The sequence below is a fragment of the Lissotriton vulgaris genome, chromosome 1_2 (genome assembly GCF_964263255.1).
Source record: "Lissotriton vulgaris chromosome 1_2, aLisVul1.2, whole genome shotgun sequence".
NCBI lineage: Eukaryota > Metazoa > Chordata > Amphibia > Caudata > Salamandridae > Lissotriton > Lissotriton vulgaris.
This window is the reverse complement of record NC_141686.1, coordinates 259,466,745-259,486,920: the sequence shown is the minus strand read 5'-3', so window position 1 is coordinate 259,486,920 and position 20,176 is coordinate 259,466,745. Positions and strand designations below refer to the sequence as shown.

The 20,176-nt window shown below is 49.3% G+C and overlaps 1 protein-coding gene across 1 annotated transcript; it reads left to right on the top strand.

The window, feature by feature from the left end:
- Positions 1 to 2,579: 2,579 nt before the first annotated feature.
- On the top strand, positions 2,580 to 16,968 carry LOC147736458 (myosin light polypeptide 6-like). Its single transcript, XM_086953189.1, has 4 exons — positions 2,580 to 3,447; positions 12,093 to 12,266; positions 13,709 to 13,804; positions 16,362 to 16,968. Exons 1-4 carry the CDS (start codon positions 3,270 to 3,272, stop codon positions 16,364 to 16,366), a joined length of 453 nt encoding a protein of 150 aa, XP_086809315.1. The 5' UTR covers positions 2,580 to 3,269; the 3' UTR covers positions 16,367 to 16,968.
- The last annotated feature ends 3,208 nt before the right edge of the window (positions 16,969 to 20,176 follow it).

Sequence of the window (20,176 nt, the reverse complement as noted above, 5' to 3'; positions counted from 1 at the left end):
GGAGTTCTCCTTTACCTTGTCCTTAACATGGCCCAGGCCAGGTGCTTTTTCCGCCTTTCCTCACGGGCGGACCATTTTACAGTGCTGCGCCCCACCAAAGGGTTTCATCTCTTCTGGTACTTGACTCACAACCCACAGGTGGCGGGCTTCAGACAGTGGCCAGGCCAGCTAGGATGATGAAGAGGGATCGCTCACCGCACTCTCCAGCAGCGCCACTTTTAAACAGACCCCTTCTCCAAGGCCATGTCATCCTTATGTTGTCCCATTGCGTCTCTGCTGCAGGGCTCTATCTCAGCATGGCCTCTACTTCGCTGGATCGCTTCCCGGGCAGACACTGGGATGTTACGTAGTGGGTCAGCAGCAAAACAACCAGCCAGCCAGGAGCCTTTGCGGTGCATGTAGGGTTTAACAAGTGGAAGAAAAGTGGCAGAGCTCAGAAAAGTGCAGCCACCAGGTTTCGCATCATCGTCACCCACCCCCAGTTTTAATACAGAAATAGTATCGCTCCTCACAAAGGTAAATCAGGAGGGCTGCATTACCTCAGCTGTGAGACACAAGTCTGCTGTAGCATCGCACTTCACGACCTGACTGTTTACATTTATTTATTAATAAGATCATATTACTGCATGAACTAAGTTAAAAATGTGGCACACAAATGTGATCAGATTCAGTGCACAGGACATGCTTTTTTTTACTGGCTCAAACGAAAACATGGCCCTCTTCGGGCAGGTGCACCAGGCAAAGCTTTCTTCCTTCATTGGGTTGGGCAGTCAGCATGATAGGCCTGAACTGCGCGGTAATGGCATTTTGTTTGCTTTGATAGTTGCACATCATTGCACAAGTGCCACCATTGCCTACGAACGTAACGTTTGTTCTTGTGTTTGAGTGTCCATTGCAGTATTATCCTTCTACCTGCGTTTGGTACTCCTTTGTAACATGCACACGTCACTTTTTTCTTGGTGTAACACACTGTAACGTTACTAAGGATTCTGTATGGGCCCGTTATTTGCCATCTGTGTCCACTGGCGGACTCGGAACGGAGGAGGTCCATGCGGTAAGTCGTGAGGGGGTGACACCATGAGTTACCCGCACCGGGTGACACCAACCCTAGTGACGCCACTGGTCCGATGTGTTAGGACAGATTCAGGGTTCTCCTTTGGTTCGATTCCGAGAATTAAGAGCACATCATTTCTTTGGTAGACTGAGGTTCGTAAGAATTGACAAAGTGGCAGCACGCTCTCTTTAAGAAGAGAATGCCATATTAGAAGTGCATATTAGCAAAATCTTAGCAATCATTCTCAAATTTGTGAAAAAATTAATTTGATAGTACAGAAACTATTATATATTTACTTCCAGAGGCTGAACGTTCTTATGTGGTTTCAGGGCCCATGAGTACAGCACAGAAAACATACTTTCTCCTTCTCTGTGGTGGGGGACACCATATGCTCAATCTGGGATGTGCAATGATTGTTTGCTAAGGAATGCTTTAATACTCTGCTGCCTGAGGCCATATAAAAAAATGTGGCTATCTAGAGCTGTTCGATGGAACAGGCTATTCAGTAAAATGTTCAAATGCTGCGGTCGTTGCTGATGCTTACCATTACTTCCTCGTTACAATATTATTCAGAAGTAAGGGCGTGTTTTTGATCAATTTTGAATTCTCTTTGACTTTTTTCCCTTTTCTCTTCTTTGAACTGCATTGTAAAGCGTAGGATTTTGTTCATGCTTATACCTGCATGCCCCCAACAAAAAGTTATTTCTTTAATTCAACTGGTTTCCTTTTGAAAAACTCCGCAGCTCTGATTGCGTTGTAACTCTCACATCACGTTCCGTGGGCTCAAGGCAGGGATCGCTGCTGCTGGGGGCCTCCGGGGTGCCGATTTGAAAGGATAAATGCTGGATTTAGATCTCCGGACGGTGAGAGCCTCACGTAATGGCGGCCATTCACCAGTGTACCACCTAGCGCCTAAGAACTTAAAACCTGAAATTCTTAACGAGGCATTGCTCTCTCAGTGATTCCTATCATAATGTCGGTCTGATGTTTCCACTGCATCTAGTGCCTATTTTAAGCAGGTATTGGCGATGCTCTTGCAGGGCCGGACTGGGAACCAGAACCTGCCCTGGCAAAGTGTGTTAAGAATACAAAACTATTGAGTGTTCTTAACTTCTTTATTCCGACCAACACGTTTGCTCCTAACATGGAGCGAAGCGGCAGTCAGCTCGGCGATCAGCTGGTAACTGTCATATGTGACAGTTATCAGCTGGTGACCTCACTGCTGAACGGTGTCCTCGCAGGGACACTGGGAAGCATGTCTAGTAAGGTGTCCTAGGAGGGACACAAGTATTATAAACACAACACATCCCCCTCCTTTGGGGGTGATGGGAACAGTAGAAACAGATAGAGAACATAAGGTTCCACTATCCACAAATGTAGTCCTTAAGTTTAGCTGGCGGTCCTAACAGTCTGCCGGTCCTGCTAATGTCCACCGGTCTCGCCCCGTCATGGGTTGGAACGACAGGTAGTCTGCGCCTTGCGCCTGCAGGTCTGGATGAAGGAACAGAACGGTCCGCTGGCTGGGTGTTTTCATGTGTACCTTAATCGCTCCCGTCCCCAGGGGTGGCAGGAAATTCAATGTCGGATTCGGTGTCAGAAAAATAAAGTCCTCCCTTACTCTATCGCCCTCCTTCCCTTTCTTATCTATCCCCCTCCCTCTATTTATCGCCCTGTTCTCTTCTCTTCTCACGTGCTGATCTGCTGCTCTCTTCCACCCCGCCTCCTTCTCTAACTCCCTGTTCTCTTCTCACGTGCTGATCTGCTGCTCTCTTCCACCCCACCTCCTTCTTTAACTCCCTGTTCTTTTACTGTGCTGATCTGCTGTTCTTTCACCCCGCCTCCTTCTCTAACTCCCTGTTCTCTCACACACAACCACACCACACACAACCAAACCACACGCGCAACCAGACCCAACCACACACATGTTTATAAGCATTTTATCTTCTTTATTTCTCAACTCACTAATGCAAATGAAAACCTGTACAGCAGTGTCCTTACTGCAGTTTTCATAATTGTAGCCAAGAAGTATCTACACCTACCAGAATGGCAACAACTGCTGCTTAGCCTACGAATTCCTTGACCACCCAACATTGGTTCTTGGATTATGCCTGCCATTATTATAAAACTGTTAACACATTTTTGGACACCATGTAACTTGCCTTATCTGCATACTCTCTGCTAATTTTATGTTATCAATTTGCAGGATTATGGCGGTATGCAGAGACCTGGAATTGTTGTCGACTACCAGAAAAGTCTGGTATTTGGTGGGCCTGCTGGAAGGTGGATGAAAAGAAAGATGATGCAATCGCTTAATAAACCCATTGGAGGGGCGTTTGTCGGCAAAAAACCTAAATTGAGAAAACCTGGATCAAATGGCAATGCGGTCAAAGAAGGTATGTTTCTAGATAGACAGCTTCTGTTTTTTAGGTTTCGCCTGGCGATCCGCTGCATAGCAGTGTTCGCGCAGGCGAAAACTTTTGTTTAGCAGTAAGGGTGCTTTGTCCCGCCTGCTCTTCCATTGGCTAGCTCCATAAATGGAGGCTAGCCATTGAAAGGGACATCTGTCTGTTATTGCCCTCCTATCTATCTATCGCCTTCCCTCCCTCTATCTCTCGCACTCCCTCCCTCTATCTCTCGCACTCCCTCAATCTATCTCTCGCACTCCCTCAATCTATCTCTCGCACTCCCTCAATCTATCTCTCGCACTCCCTCAATCTATCTCTCGCACTCCCTCAATCTATCTATCGCCCTCCCTCTATCTATCCCCCTCCCTCTATTTATCGCCCTGTTCTCTTCTCTTCTCTTCTCACGTGCTGATCTGCTGCTCTCTTCCACCCCGCCTCCTTCTCTAACTCCCTGTTCTCTTCTCAAGTGCTGATCTGCTGCTCTCTTCCACCCCGCCTCCTTCTTTAACTCCCTGTTCTTTTACTGTGCTGATCTGCTGTTCTTTCACCCCGCCTCCTTCTCTAACTCCCTGTTCTCTCACACACAACCACACCACACACAACCAAACCACACGCGCAACCAGACCCAACCACACACATGTTTATAAGCATTTTATCTTCTTTATTTCTCAACTCACTAATGCAAATGAAAACCTGTACAGCAGTGTCCTTACTGTAGTTTTCATAATTGTACCCAAGAAGTATCTACACCTACCAGAATGGCAACAACTGCTGCTTAGCCTACGAATTCCTTGACCACCCAACATTGGTTCTTGGATTCTGCCTGCCATTATTATAAAACTGTTAACACATTTTTGGACACCATGTAACTTGCCTTATCTGCATACTCTCTGCTAATTTTATGTTATCAATTTGCAGGATTATGGCGGTATGCAGAGACCTGGAATTGTTGTCGACTACCAGAAAAGTCTGGTATTTGGTGGGCCTGCTGGAAGGTGGATGAAAAGAAAGATGATACAATCGCTTAATAAACCCATTGGAGGGGCGTTTGTCGGCAAAAAACCTAAATTGAGAAAACCTGGATCAAATGGCAATGCGGTCAAAGAAGGTATGTTTCTAGATAGACAGCTTCTGTTTTTTAGGTTTCGCCTGGCGATCCGCTGCATAGCAGTGTTCGCGCAGGCGAAAACTTTTGTTTAGCAGTATGGGTGCTTTGTCCCGCCTGCTCTTCCATTGGCTAGCTCCATAAATGGAGGCTAGCCATTGAAAGGGACATCTGTCTGTTATTGCCCTCCTATCTATCTATCGCCTTCCCTCCCTCTATCTCTCGCACTCCCTCCCTCTATCTCTCGCACTCCCTCAATCTATCTCTCGCACTCCCTCTATCTATCGCCCTCCCTCTATCTATCGCCCTCCCTCTATCTATCGCCCTCCCTCTATCTATCGCCCTCCCTCTATCTATCGCCCTCCCTCTATCTATCGCCCTCCCTCTATCTATCGCCCTCCCTCTCTCTATCTATCGCCCTCCCTCTCTCTATCTATCGCCCTCCCTCTCTCTATCTATCGCCCTCCCTCTCTCTATCTATCGCCCTCCCTCCCTCTATCTATCGCCCTCCCTCCCTCTATCTATCGCACTCCCTCTATCTATCGCACTCCCTCTATCTATCGCACTCCCTCCCTCTATCTATCGCCTTCCCTCCCTCTATCTATCGCCTTCCCTCCCTCTATCGCCCTCCCTCTATCTATCGCCCTCCCTCTATCTATCGCCCTCCCTCTATCTATCGCCTTCCCTCCCTCTATCTATCGCCTTCCCTCCCTCTATCTATCGCCTTCCCTCACTCTATCTCTCGCACTCCCTCCCTCTATCTCTCGCACTCCCTCCCTCTATCTCTCGCACTCCCTCCCTCTATCTCTCGCACTCCCTCCCTCTATCTCTCGCACTCCCTCCCTCAATCTCTCGCACTCCCTCCCTCAATCTCTCGCACTCCCTCCCTCAATCTCTCGCACTCCCTCCCTCAATCTATCTATCGCACTCCCTCAATCTATCTATCACCCTCCCTCTATCTATCGCCTTCCCTCCCTCTATCTCTCGCACTCCCTCCCTCTATCTCTCGCACTCCCTCCCTCTATCTATCTATCGCCCTTCCTCTATCTATCGCCTTCCCTCCCTCTATCTATCGCCTTCCCTCCCTCTATCTCTCGCACTCCCTCCCTCTATCTCTCGCACTCCCTCCCTCTCGCACTCCCTCCCTCTATCTCTCGCACTCCCTCCCTCTATCTCTCGATCTCTCGCACTCCCTCCCTCAATCTCTCGCACTCCCTCCCTCAATCTCTCGCACTCCCTCCCTCTATCTCTCGCACTCCCTCCCTCTATCTCTCGCACTCCCTCCCTCTCGCACTCCCTCCCTCAATCTCTCGCACTCCCTCCCTCAATCTCTCGCACTCCCTCCCTCAATCTATCTATCGCACTCCCTCAATCTATCTATCACCCTCCCTCTATCTATCGCCTTCCCTCCCTCTATCTCTCGCACTCCCTCCCTCTATCTCTCGCACTCCCTCCCTCTATCTCTTGCACTCCCTCCCTCTATCTCTCGCACTCCCTCCCTCTATCTCTCGCACTCCCTACCTCAATCTCTCGCACTCCCTCCCTCAATCTCTCGCGCTCCCTCCCTCAATCTATCTATCGCACTCCCTCAATCTATCTATCACCCTCCCTCTATCTATCGCCTTCCCTCCCTCTATCTCTCGCACTCCCTCCCTCTATCTCTCGCACTCCCTCCCTCTATCTATCTATCGCCCTTCCTCTATCTATCGCCTTCCCTCCCTCTATCTATCGCCTTCCCTCCCTCTATCTCTCGCACTCCCTCCCTCTATCTCTCGCACTCCCTCCCTCTCGCACTCCCTCCCTCTATCTCTCGCACTCCCTCCCTCTATCTCTCGCACTCCCTCCCTCAATCTCTCGCACTCCCTCCCTCAATCTCTTGCACTCCCTCCCTCAATCTCTCGCACTCCCTCCCTCTATCTCTCGCACTCCCTCCCTCTATCTCTCGTACTCCCTCCCTCTCGCACTCCCTCCCTCAATCTCTCGCACTCCCTCCCTCAATCTCTCGCACTCCCTCCCTCAATCTATCTATCGCACTCCCTCAATCTATCTATCACCCTCCCTCTATCTATCGCCTTCCCTCCCTCTATCTCTCGCACTCCCTCCCTCTATCTCTCGCACTCCCTCCCTCTATCTCTCGCACTCCCTCCCTCTATCTCTCGCACTCCCTCCCTCTATCTCTCGCACTCCCTCCCCCTATCTCTCGCACTCCCTCCCTCAATCTCTCGCACTCCCTCCCTCAATCTATCTATCGCACTCCCTCAATCTATCTATCACCCTCCCTCTATCTATCGCCTTCCCTCCCTCTATCTCTCGCACTCCCTACCTCAATCTCTCGCACTCCCTCCCTCAATCTATCTATCGCACTCCCTCAATCTATCTATCACCCTCCCTCTATCTCTCGCACTCCCTCCCTCTATCTCTCGCACTCCCTCCCTCAATCTCTCGCACTCCGTCCCTCAATCTCTCGCACTCCCTCCCTCTATCTCTCGCACTCCCTCCCTCTATCTCTCGCACTCCCTCCCTCTCGCACTCCCTCCCTCAATCTCTCGCACTCCCTCCCTCAATCTATCTATCGCCCTCCCTCTATCTATCTATCGCCCTCCCTCTATCTATCTATCGCCCTCTATCTATCTATCTATCGCCCTCTATCTATCTATCGCCCTCTATCTATCTATCGCCCTCTATCTATCTATCTATCTATCTATCTATCTATCGCCCTCTATCTATCTATCTATCGCCCTCTATCTATCTATCTATCTATCGCCCTCTATCTATCTATCGCCCTCTATCTATCTATCTATCTATCGCCCTCTATCTATCTATCGCCCTCTATCTATCTATCGCACTCTATCTATCGCCCTCCCTCCCTCTATCTCTCGCACTCCCTCCCTCTATCTCTCGCACTCCCTCCCTCTAACTCTCGCACTCCCTCCCTCTAACTCTCGCACTCCCTCCCTCTAACTCTTGCACTCCCTCTATCTCTCGCATTCCCCTCCTCTATCTATCGCCCTCCCTCCCTCTATCTATCGCCCTCCCTCTATCTATCGCCCTCCCTCTATCTATCACCCTCCCTCTATCTATCGCCCTCCCTCTATCTATCGCCCTCCCTCTCTCTATCTATCACACTCCCTCTCTCTATCTGTCGCACTCCCTCTATCTATCGCACTCCCTCTATCTATCGCACTCCCTCTATCGCACTCCCTCTATCGCCCTCCTTCACTCTATCTATCTATCGCCCTCCCTCTGTATCTATCTATCGCCCTCCCTCTCTATCTATCTGTCTATCTATTGCCCTCCCTTACTCTATTGCCCTCCCTTACTCTATTGCCCTCCCTTACTCTATTGCCCTCCCTTACTCTATTGCCCTCCCTTACTCTATCGCCCCTCCCTTACTCTATCGCCCCTCCCTTACTCTATCGCCCCTCCCTTACTCTATCGCCCCTCCCTTGCTCTATCGCCCCTCCCTTACTCTATCGCCCCTCCCTTACTCTATCGCCCCTCCCTTACTCTATCGCCCCTCCCTTACTCTATCGCCCCTCCCTTACTCTCTATCGCCCCTCCCTTACTCTCTATCGCCCTCCCTTACTCTATCGCCCTCCTTCCCTTTCTCATCTATCGCCCTCATTCTATCGCCTTCCCTCCCTCTATCTATCGCCCTCCCTCTATTTATCGCCCTGTTCTCTTCTCTTCTCACGTGCTGATCTGCTGCTCTCTTCCACCCTGCCTCCTTCTCTAACTCCCTGTTCTCTTGTCTTCTCACGTGCTGAACTGCTGCTCTCTTCCACCCCGCCTCCTCCTCTAACTCCCTGTTCTCTTCTCTTCTCACGTGCTGATCTGCTGCTCTCTTCCACCCCACCTCCATCTTTAACTCCCTGTTCTTTTACTGTGCTGATCTGCTGTTCTTTCACTCCGCCTCCTTCTCTAACTCCCTGTTCTCTCACACACAACCACACCACACACAACCAAACCACACGCGCTACCAGACCCAACCACACACATGTTTATAAGCATTTTATCTTCTTTATTTCTCAACTCACTAATGCAAATGAAAACCTGTACAGCAGTGTCCTTACTGCAGTTTTCATAATTATAGCCAAGAAGTATCTACACCTACCAGAATGGCAACAACTGCTGCTTAGCCTACGAATTCCTTGACCACCCAACATTGGTTCTTGGATTCTGCCTGCCATTATTATAAAACTGTTAACACATTTTTGGACACCATGTAACTTGCCTTATCTGCATACTCTCTGCTAATTTTATGTTATCAATTTGCAGGATTATGGCGGTATGCAGAGACCTGGAATTGTTGTCGACTACCAGAAAAGTCTGGTATTTGGTGGGCCTGCTGGAAGGTGGATGAAAAGAAAGATGATGCAATCGCTTAATAAACCCATTGGAGGGGCGTTTGTCGGCAAAAAACCTAAATTGAGAAAACCTGGATCAAATGGCAATGCGGTCAAAAAAAGGTATGTTTCTAGATAGACAGCTTCTGTTTTTTAGGTTTCGCCTGGCGATCTGCCGCGCAGGCGAAACCTTTTGTTTAGCAGTATGGGTGCTTTGTCCCGCCTGCTCTTCCATTGGCTAGCTCCATAAATGGAGGCTAGCCATTGGAAGGGACATCTGTCTGTTATTGCCCTCCTTCTATCTATCGCCCTCCTATCTATCTATCGCCCTCCCTCTATCTATCGCCCTCCCTCTATCTATCCATCGCCCTCCCTCTATCCATCGCCCTCCCTCTATCCATCGCCCTCCCTCTATCTATCTATCGCCTCTATCTATCTATCGCCCTCTATCTATCTATCGCCCTCCCTCCCTCTATCTATCGCCCTACCTCTATCTATCTCTAGAGATTGGCTCGTAAGGGAGAATGCGGTTCCAAGTCTAGCCGGTGCCGTTCAGCCGCCGCTGTGTGGCTGGCACCAGAGGGTAGGTCCGACGACAGGGTGTGTGGGGTCCGGTTAAACAGTTTTCGTTTAGCTGGCACCGATGGGTGAGGCGCACAGCCTGGGATGATGACGGGCTGGGTAGACCGGGTGTGTGCGCTGCTACCAGAGGGCGACGTTCGAAGATTATGTCGCTGGCGGGCAGAGATGGGGTCTGATGGCCAGGGTGCAGCTGGCATACGTCTGTGGCTTTCACTCGATTATTGTGCACCCCCTGCCTGCCATGCTCTTCTGCGCTCTTCTCCCTGGCAGGCTACGGCAGCCAGGGCAATGCCTCATTGTCTTTTGGGAGTGGTTGGCAGGTTGGCGCTCTCTTGTAAACGCCAGGCACGCCGCCCAGCGGCTGCTCTCTGAACTGCCTCCTGTTGAGTTCAGACGGAACCAGCCATTCCCTTTTCTGCCTGAACCTGGTGCCCAGAGCAGGCGCCCGTGGCCCGCCCGCATCCATCCCCCCGAGGCCTGGGCCGAGGCTGCGCCGGTGGAGCCGCATTCCAGAGGAGCCAGACCCGGCCGGGCCGGCTCCGAGTTGGATTCCTTCAGAATGCAACTTCCGGTTGGGCGAAGTTTGTTGTGATGGAGCGCAGCAGCCAGGTGTTGTAATTACTCAGTGACTGTTTGTCTGTCGGAGGCGTCCTGAGCCGGGATATGGCGGACGGAGAGCTCACCCCCTCGCTGCCACCCCTTCGGCTCACGAACAGGTGGGCGCTGGATTATTTTGTAATACTGGACGGGTGAGATGCGGAGTCGGTGCTGGATGAGAGCGAGGTTTAGACCAACGAGTGGCTGGGATGAACCTGAATCTCTCACCCTGCACTGGACCTCCACACCCGTCACTCACACTGGATAACAGCACCCGTCACTCACACTGGACCCGAGCACCCTCATTCACCCCCGCACACGTTATGCACCCCCGCACACGTTATGCACCCCGCGCATGTTATTCACCCCCACACTGGTCCTCGGCACCAGTCATTCACCCCTACACTGGACATTGCCATCACCACAGGACCTCTGCAGGAATCACTCACAACTACACCGTGTCTGCCTCCGGCCACTAAACACTGGATCTGAACACCCCCACTCACCCCTGGATCTGAGCACCTGCTACTCACCCCTGGACCAGAGCACCCGCCACTCACCCCTGGACCAGAACACCCACCACTTACCCCTGGACCAGAGCACCCGCCACTCACCCCCTGGACCAGAGCACCTGCCTCTCACCCCTGGACCAGAGTACCCCTACTCACCCCTAGATCTGAGCACCCGCCACTCACCCCTGGACCAGAGCACCTGCCTCTCACCCCTGGACCAGAGTACCCCTACTCACCCCTAGATCTGAGCACCCGCTACTCACCCCTGGACCAGAGCACCCGCCACTCACCCCTAAACCAGAGCAACTGCCTCGCACCCCTGGACCAGAGTACCCCTACTCACCCCTAGATCTGAGCACCCGCTACTCACCCCTGGACCAGAGCACCCGCCACTCACCCCTGGATCTGAGCATACGCCACTCATCCGTGGACCAGAGCACCCCCCAGTTGAAAATTAACTTGGGTGAATCTGAAGGAGCTACATTTTAAGGTGTATTTCAGAGTGCACAGTCTGTTACGATGAGACCCAGGGGCTCATTATGTCTGTGGTGCATTGAACCTAGGGGGCAAGTCAGAAGTGCTCACTATATCCTCGTTAGCTATTATTACTAAACCTTAGGCTTGCATTAGAGTCTAATGGGCCTCTTTCACTTGGACGCGACGTGTTGCTTGTATCTGATTTAGGATATTACATAAAATGTGACAATCGTGGCAGATCTGGTATTAACATTGTTTAATATTTCAGGAGTTAAAGGCGATTAAATTGTGGAAACATGATTTCTGGTATTTATGATGCAACTCTTCCCCCCAGCAGCAAAGGGAAACTGGAAACCGTCTCGTAAATTAGGTATATATGCGCGTTTGCTGTCCTACCTCCAGGCTATTTCAAGCAATAATTGTTTAATAAATAGTTGAAATATTGATTTGTGACAGGAGGAACACGCTGTAGAAAATGTGACTCTAGTATGTAAGGCATTATGTATTGCGATAGGAATGGGGAGCTCACAGAAGTCCGCACATACTTCTTATCCTTTGAATACACACACACACACCCACTAAGCAATCTGTATCCTGTGCTCTACTCATTCCCAACACGCCAGATTTCTACTCACCTTTCACCCTCAGCTCTTACCCCTTTGCCCTCAGCTCTTACCCCTATGCCCTCAGCTCTTACCCCTTTGCCCTCAGCTCTTACACCTGTGCCCTCAGCTCTTACACCTGTGCCCTCAGCTCTTACACCTGTGCCCTCAGCTCTGACCCTGCCCTGTGCCACACATTGAATTGGAGATCTCTGCCTCGTTCACAGTTGCTAGATGGACCATATCAGTAATATTCATTGGCAGTCTGGGATGGGACAAAAACCTGACTGGAGGTGGTAGGGGCTTTTTGGGGAACTTGGACGATCACATTGTCACTGTTAATGTGTACTCTCCAGCCTGGCACGCTGCTGCAGCCGGTGACTGCTCCTCTGAACTCTTCTCTCCTTCCCAGAGCTTAACACCAAGAAGCTTGGCTTTGACGAGTTCTTGCCCATGCTGCAGACAATTGGGAAGAACAAGGACCAGGGTACCTACGATGACTTTGTGGAGGGGCTGAGGGTCTTCGACAAAGAAGCCAATGGCTCTCTGATGGGCGCTGAGCTGCGACATGTACTAGTCACTCTGGGTAAGAGGCCATTTTGGCACAGTACTATTTTCAAGGCAGAGAGTAATTGACTGCTGGACTCCCCAGCCCCCCTGCAGTATTCAGGGCCCCCCTTTCTGATTCCGAGCTTAGATTTCTACCCGCGTCTGGATATTACAGTTAATGTGCCCTGTTTCAGCCTTACAAAGTGTCCTATCAATCTCATTTAACTGTACATTCTTTTGGGGCGAGGGAGGACGGGGACATGGTTGGGTTACAAGTGGTTTTTGGATTGCCCATTCTACAGGCTAGAGCTTTGACTGACTAATAGTTAGTCTTGGTGAGCCATGTCCTGGAAATTGGTGGCGCCCTTGTCTTGTGGGTAGCGGCCTCTTCAGAACATCTGCTCTGTCTGGTTTTACCCTGGTGGCTGGCTAGTCTCACCAGCCAGTGCTGCTTCTGTGGCGGAAGTGTATTTGGTGGGTAAGTGCTGGGTCTGAAGCTGTGCGTGCTGCTGCATTCTTGGCAGTTAATCTGGAAGGTGTTTGATCGAAGCCTGTGTGCATTTTTGTCCTTTCCTTTGTGCAGGTGAGAAGATCTGTCTGTGTGTGTGGCTCTGTCTGTGTGTGTGGCTCTGTCTGTGTGTGTGGCTCTGTCTGTGTGTGTGGCTCTGTCTGTGTGTGTGGCTCTGTCTCTGTGTGTGTGGCGCTCTGTCTGTGTGTGTGTGGCGCTCTGTCTGTCTGTGTGTGTGTGGCGCTCTGTCTGTCTGTGTGTGGCTCTCTGTCTGTGTGTGGCGCATAGCGCTCTGTGTGTAGCGCTCTGTGTGGATAGCTTCTTTTGTCGGCTCTGTGTGTGGGTGGCTCTGTCTGTGTGAGAGTGGCTCTATATGAATGTCAGTGCAACCCATCATGTCATTAACAATTACAGACCTTCACATCGCCAACACCTTGGCATTGGTTTGATAGTTGAAATAATTGGGCAGTGTGGTGGTTATAATATTAATTATGGGTATCTCAAATAAAGGCTTTGTCAATGTGAAGGGCATGTCTTTGAAATTGGATGGCCTCTTCTCCCTATTTCATTTTTTTCCAAATCCTTGGGCTCTCTCATTGACCAATCTGTGTCCTTCAAAGGGCATGTCCTGAAAAGAGCACAGACATCGGAGTCCCAGCTTACATTAAAGCACATTATCTGCTCGCCTGGTCTCTTGGCTGTGCTCTTTTCCCCTTGGGGGTTTCAGGTCACGGCCTGCTTGGTGGGGTTTGATTGCTTGCTTGTGGAGGGAGCGAGATTGCGGGTCATTCCCTAATAAGAGTCCCTGGTGTTTTTTAAATGCTTATCTGGCACACCCTGGTGGCAGAGTAGTTTCTAAAGGGTTTCTGTCCACATTGAATGCCTTCTCTTCTAGGTTCCAACCAAGTTATTGTAGTTGAACTAGCAGTATGTGTATAAATTAACGTTTATTTATCTAAAAAAAATTCCAGGCTTACAAGGAACAAATAAAAAGGGAGAGCGTACTCACTGCTACAAGTATCCTAAACAACCCAACAGTCAAGTCCCGGTACGAACAGTATGCAACGGTAAGATTTTTAGGAGCCATATCTGAAGACATTGAACCTATTGACTCAAGTTGAATAATTGCTTGGCCAGTTAAATCGGCAGTCCAACTTTTTCTATGAGAGTTACCACAATGGTGAGTGACCATGCCTTCCAGAATTATTGTTCTGACTACTCAGATGTCTGTCACAATTAAAGTTTTACAACCCACTGAAAATGCCAAAGGTTCCAGGGACGTTAGTTTCATTTTTACCCACACAACCATAGAAAAGTCAGCATTTAAATTTTATTAGGTTTTTAAAAAAAAGCAATTGCCCATGAGGGGGTCCCTCCATGTGTCCTATAGGTTCAGGATACCTGTATCCTGACTCGTGTTTTCACACTGTCAAACCCCCAATCTTCCAGGGTATTGGTGAGCTGCCAGTAGATTCAGAGCTATCCGTTGGAGATGTCTGCTTTAAATATAAATGTAATCCAGCAAATTCTTTATTGGTATTTCTAGTAAGTATATTTCTGTTGCAGTCTTGTATTCAACCAGAAATATGGCCATTCTGCAGTTCTACTTAAAAGCGAATTTCACACCACACATGGGTAACCCTTCAGCCACAGGCATAAAAGCATCAACAGCTTACCTTCTCTTTCAATAAAACTTCTCAATCTGCCCAATCTACCTTCTCTTTAGGAATGCTGGAAATCTCACTGGATGGAAAGCAATTTCCTCCAGCTGAACGCTGCAAAAACTGAGGTTCTGCTCTTTGGAGATGCCCCCTCCTCTGGTCACCTTCCTGGTGGCCCCCAGAACTAGGCACACCCCGGAAACCACAGTCAAAAACCTCTGTGTTCACCTTCAACAGTCCCTAAACATGAAGAAACACGTTACTCACACAGTCTGATCCTGCTTCCACACCCATGGCTTACTAAGGAAAGCTTTAACTTATGTCCCCGACACAACAAGGAAAACCCTAACACAGGCCCCGATACCAAGCAAGCTGGACTATTGCAACGCCCTATTGATCGCAGCAAATGAGTCCTCCTTAAACCAATTGCAAATGATACCAAACACAGCCGCCTGCACGGTTCTGAATGCTCCCCCCAGATCAGCTTCCTCTCCCCTCCCTCAACAGCTACACTGGCTGCCCATACGACAGCGCGTGAAATTCTAGATCTGCTGTCTCACACACAAAGCTATCTGGGGCAATGGCCCTCCCGATGTAGTAGAGAAACTTCGCCGCTATTACCCGGCTCGGACTCTGCGCGCCAGCTCCCAATCGCTCCTCAAAAGCCCCAACATAAAAAAGGCTAGACCCGGAGGCAAGTCCTTCTCGCACCCTTCATCTGGAATCAACTACAGCTGGCCCTAAGACAGTGTCTGGACCATCTTAAATTCGGAAGACTCCTGAAAACTGCCCTGACAGAGTGAGGGGGTGAGAGTGGGAAAGGGAGACAGTGAGGGAGTGAGAGGGAAAGGGAGGGAAAGGAGGGAAAAGGAGTGACAGAGTGAGGGAGTGACAGGGGGAAAGGGAGACAGTGAGAGGGAAAGGAAGGGAGGGAAAGTGAGTGAGGGAAAGGGAGACAGAGTGAGGGAGTGAGAGAGGGAAAGGGAGACAGAGTGAGGGAGTGAGAGGGAAAGGGGGGAGGGAGTGAGAGAGGGAAAGGGAGACAGGGGGAGGAAGACAGAGGGAGGGGAACAGAGTATGGGAGAGGTAGGGAGAGTGAGGGAGGGAGACAAAGAGAGAGCAAGAGATGTGTGTATCCCGGGTCTGGTGGCTCAGTGGACGAAGGTGTCCGCTGCAGGGACCAGTGATCAACCTCATGGTCAGTTGTTTTTTTTGTTGCTCTAGCCCTGCCACCTCCCCCACTGACCCCGCCCCCACTGGTGCGGCCCTCGGACACAAACCACAGTGTAAATTTGGCCCCTGAGAGAACGTTTGTGAGTACCCATGACCTATGCTGTGCTTCCAAGCGCTGAGATACCCCCCTGGGGGTGATTCAAGAGCTATACAAATTAAATAAAATCATTAATTAAATCAAACAGGTACACATGCTGCAAACTGATAAGTTAATTACCATCAACAATTAGCTTGCAGCCTGTAATGCTGTGGATGCACTTCCACCCTTCCTGCCTCCAGGGCTCACACTGCATATTGAATGTTCAGATCTGTTTACTCCTAACTCAGCTTTGCAAATAACACTTCTTCCGTACTGAGTTTCACCCAAAAAATTGTAGTTTCGCAGGAAATTAATTTCTTGGAAATGTGATGCCCACCCTCAATATTCCAGTCATCGCCCCCTCTGTACAAGGACTCCTCGGAGCTCATGGGCGTTCATAGACCTGGCATGGATTTTTCCATCCTATGGCCTGTCTGGACATACTCTAAAATTTAGAAGTCCTGCATATGTTCTCCCCGTTGTAAGATGCCTTTTCTAATAATACATTCTTTCTGCTTTTTTGTGATCTGAAATCTGAGTTCTTTACTTGCACTGTACACAAGACTTTTGCTGTTACTTTTGTAATAGTTAGTGTGCATTTGTTCTGCAAAATTTTGCTAAAGATGGTTTAAAACTTGTGTTTACTTTTAGGGTGAGAATCCCTTTGAAATCGTTGAACAAACAGGAGAATCGGTAGTTGAGGAAACAACTGATGCGAATGATGAAGACAATGAGCAAAACGAAAAGGAGGACATTGATGGTGAAAACGATGAAAATGAGGAGCAGATAATGTGGAGGCAGAAAGTGCAGATGCGGATGATGCTGCTGACCCAAATGATTACTCTGGGGACTTAACCACCACTGATGAAAACTAGTTGAGAAACTGCCCTGAAAGACCAAACACTTTAGCACACTGCATTGGTGGACTTAAAGAACAATTTTCCGCAAAGTTGAGCAGTTCGTTCACCCTGCATGCATTCCACTTCTGTTTTAATTGCCTATGGGCAAACCGGTTTTATGTTTTGTTTTTTTAGTATATTACGCACAGCAAATGCTTCAGTATTCTTCCAGTGTAAATTGATTTGTTCATGGTTACGTTTTGAGTAATTTTGAGCAGTTGGAGTTCTAAACATTCCAATGTGAATTTTTCCAGTTTTTAGCGCCCAATGTAGTGTTGTATATAATTCAAGCTGTTGTAGCAAAGAAACCCTGATTATGTCCTGCAGTAATAAAGGCTTACAACAAGATTATACACTTATTTTGCACCTCTCCTATATGGTACTGTCTACCTCAAAGAACGGGTACACTCAAGGTGGTGTTTTATGCCCGGAGGTAGCGCCCCAGGGGGGAGCACTCGCCTGTTTAATGCTGATCAAAGGCTCTTTGCTGAGGTGTGAGATTGGAGAGGGTGCCGAGGGTATTCTGGGTGATGAGGTGTCACTGCAAGGCCTGGTAGCCTCTAGATAATCAGCAGAGGTGGGAATGGCAAGAAACATCCGCTCTGCCTATGGGGGCCTTGTGACACCAGCTGGGTGATTCACCCACCGAGGTGTTCCTTTCTTGCTTTAAAGCGTTCGATATGTCTTGTGTTTTTTCTGCACTTTTATTTAGCGCGAACTCTATCGGAAGGTATTGCAGCGCTTTAAATGAACACTACTTACATCACACAAGGTCACTTTTTAAACAAGAAAAACAAGCATTTTCGGAAATTATGTAGAATATTCCATTTGTGGAGTGCTGTAGTCGGGGCCGGAGCTGAATTTTAATCAGGGGGGGACTGCAGTGATGGACTGCAGTGTGTCTGCTGTTATACCAATGGCATAAATCACGCCGAGCCAGACTCTGCACCCACAGGCACCAGCTCCCGACTGTCAGGGTGGTCCGGAAGTAGCAGGAAAGGTCAGAGGTGCCAGGGAGAGGGGGCTGGACACACAGGAACGGAGGAACCAAGGAAGCAAGAAAGAGCGGGGAAGACGAGGGAGGAAAGGAGAGGAGGAAGAAAATAATATGATAAGGAAGAAGGAAGAGGGGCGAAGACAGGGATAAACGAAGGAGGGAGTTATGAGGGAGGAGAACAGAAGTGGATTGACAGAATAAAGACTACGGAAGTAAAGCGCGAAAACGAAGGAAGCAGTAGAGGCGGGCATGCAGGGTGGAAGGAGTAGAGGGGAAAGATCAACAGGATAGAACGAAGAGAATGGAAGGAATAAAGACTGGAAGCTGCACATTGGGGACAGAAGAAATAATGAGCAGAAGTAGAGACGGAGAAAGGCAGACGGACAGAGAAAGAGACTGAAGAGGATGGGGCAATGTTGGAAAGAACGAGGAATGAGGTAAGAAAGAGAAAACCGGAGCGAGAACAAGGAAGGTGGAATGAAGAAGAGGAAATCAAATAAGGAAGGCAGTAATAAAGAAGATATGAGAATACAGGTGATGAAGTTGTAGAAAATATGGAGGAAGGGGAAGAAAGGAGAAAGTACACCAAAGCATGTAAGAAAATAAGAGATGCATCGAAGATGAAGAATGGGAGACAGGGAGATTGACAGAGGAATACATGAAGGAGGAGACTGAGAGAAGGAGATAGAAATGGGAGGAAAGTGAACAAGTCGGTGTAAAGTGGTAGGTGGAATGAAGCATGGGCCGCAAAGAACACCAAAAAAAAAGCGAGAAAAACTAGCTCTGGCATTGCGCGGAGTGGGGCGGGGGAGCGGCTTCCTTTCAAGTCTGATGCCGAGGCATGGTGTGGGATGTGGCTGGCGATGCGCACGCGCCTGGCTCACATGAACTGAATTGAATCCGCAGTTTGGGGAGACTTTTCGGAAGCCTTACTATAATCTCGCCGAACAATGCTTACGCATTGGTTTAGCAAGACCTAACAATTAATGTGTTCGTCTGTAACACAACTGGTGCTCATGTAAAGCGCTCTGATGCCTTCAGGTCTAGTTCACGCCCCCTCACCCACAAATGTATAAACTTCACACAGGATGACTTCCTTCAGGATGTCCTGCACTGCTGCAAGCTCCTCTGGCCAGGGCGGCACCTCTGAAACTCAATTCTTGCAAAAAGAATTGACAACCACCTCAAATTGTGAAAGCCTTCAAACCTGGCTGTTTATAGTTCCTTGAAGCTGTGAGACAGCATGCTGCTGAAGCACAGGGGGCACGGGTTTTCAGTCACAGAGGTGTAGTTTGGTCAGTAAGATTGGGGGTGTGAGCTTCAGATTTCCCAACAATTGCGCTGGCATTTAATGTTATAATACATTATACAACAAGCAGGGTGCATGAGAGGGGCTAAAGTGGCAGTGGAAAGGGAGACAAATGAGGATGGGTAGCGGTACTAAGTGAGAGAAAACACAATATTTTGTAAAATAACCAACATTTATGAAGACTTTTAAAACAGAGAGGGGGACAGTGTATTGTTTGTCTGCATCTATGCAAACATTCCTGGTGAAATCCGACCGACACCTCACCATACCCGACTTAACCCCATGGCTGCTAGGCGTTTTCCCGTCCTGCGCTGGGTTTTCTTCTTTTTTATTGTTTCATGACGAGCTGGCCTTGTCATCCGCGCACGGCAGGTAAGCGCCATGACGAGGCCAGCTCGTCATTAGCCTCGAAGGGGTTAAAGCATCTGTACCCAACTATTTACCAGAAAATGCATTTATTAGGGAGCTGTAGCACCACAAACACCCCTCCTCCTGAAGGTACGTCCCTGTGCAGTTGCATGCACGACCCTATCTGTACTCACATCTTTCTCCAGAATTTCAGATTTAAGGGCAGGTACATATTTGCCGCACAATCATTTTACAATGTCTCTGATTCTCACACAAATCACGCTCAGTACTTCCCGTAAAAGCCAGATTACATCCCACATTCTTTCAGCCATGCACACAGAAAGAGCCTCCCTAGACCGTGTTGGCAATCAGAGGGCATCTTACATCATCGCTAGTGGTATAAAGTGCTACATTAATTCTGCAATACAGAACAAATCAGGTCAAGTAGCCAATAACCGAGGTAGAGGGATAGGGGCAGAGAAAGAACAAGAACATGAGAGAAGGCAGAGAGACAGCCAGATAAGCAAAGACAGAGAAACTGAAAAGTGGAGTAGAGCAAGAGAGATAAGCGTTAGGGAGAGGCAGAGAGAAACAAAGTGAGGGGGTGAGTGCAAGGGAGGCCTGGACAATAGGATTCCTGCCTGGAGAGGTGGGAGCACCACCCCAGACTGGACTTTCTGTATTGGGACAAGGAGGGTTGACAAGAAACAGACACTGCCTGGAGCAAACTAGGTGCTCCATGCATAGCCCCAGCTCTGGCGCCAAAACTGGACGAAGGAAAGGGGGTGTAACCACCGCCCTTCCTGGTCCCACCCATATCAATCAATCAGGAGTTTGTTAAAGCGCGACTACTCACCCGTAAGGGTCTCAAGGCGCTAGGGGTGGGTGGGGGGGGTGCAGGTTCCATTCCATC

Excerpts from the sequence above, each read along its gene's own strand:
- LOC147736458 (XM_086953189.1), top strand. The coding sequence starts at position 3,270 with ATGCAGAGACCTGGAATTGTTGTCGACTACCAGAAAAGTCTGGTATTT. Across the intron at positions 3,448-12,092 it reads TGGCAATGCGGTCAAAGAAG|AGCTTAACACCAAGAAGCTT; the intron begins GTATGTTTCTAG and ends TCTCCTTCCCAG. Across the intron at positions 12,267-13,708 it reads ACATGTACTAGTCACTCTGG|GCTTACAAGGAACAAATAAA; the intron begins GTAAGAGGCCAT and ends AAAAAATTCCAG.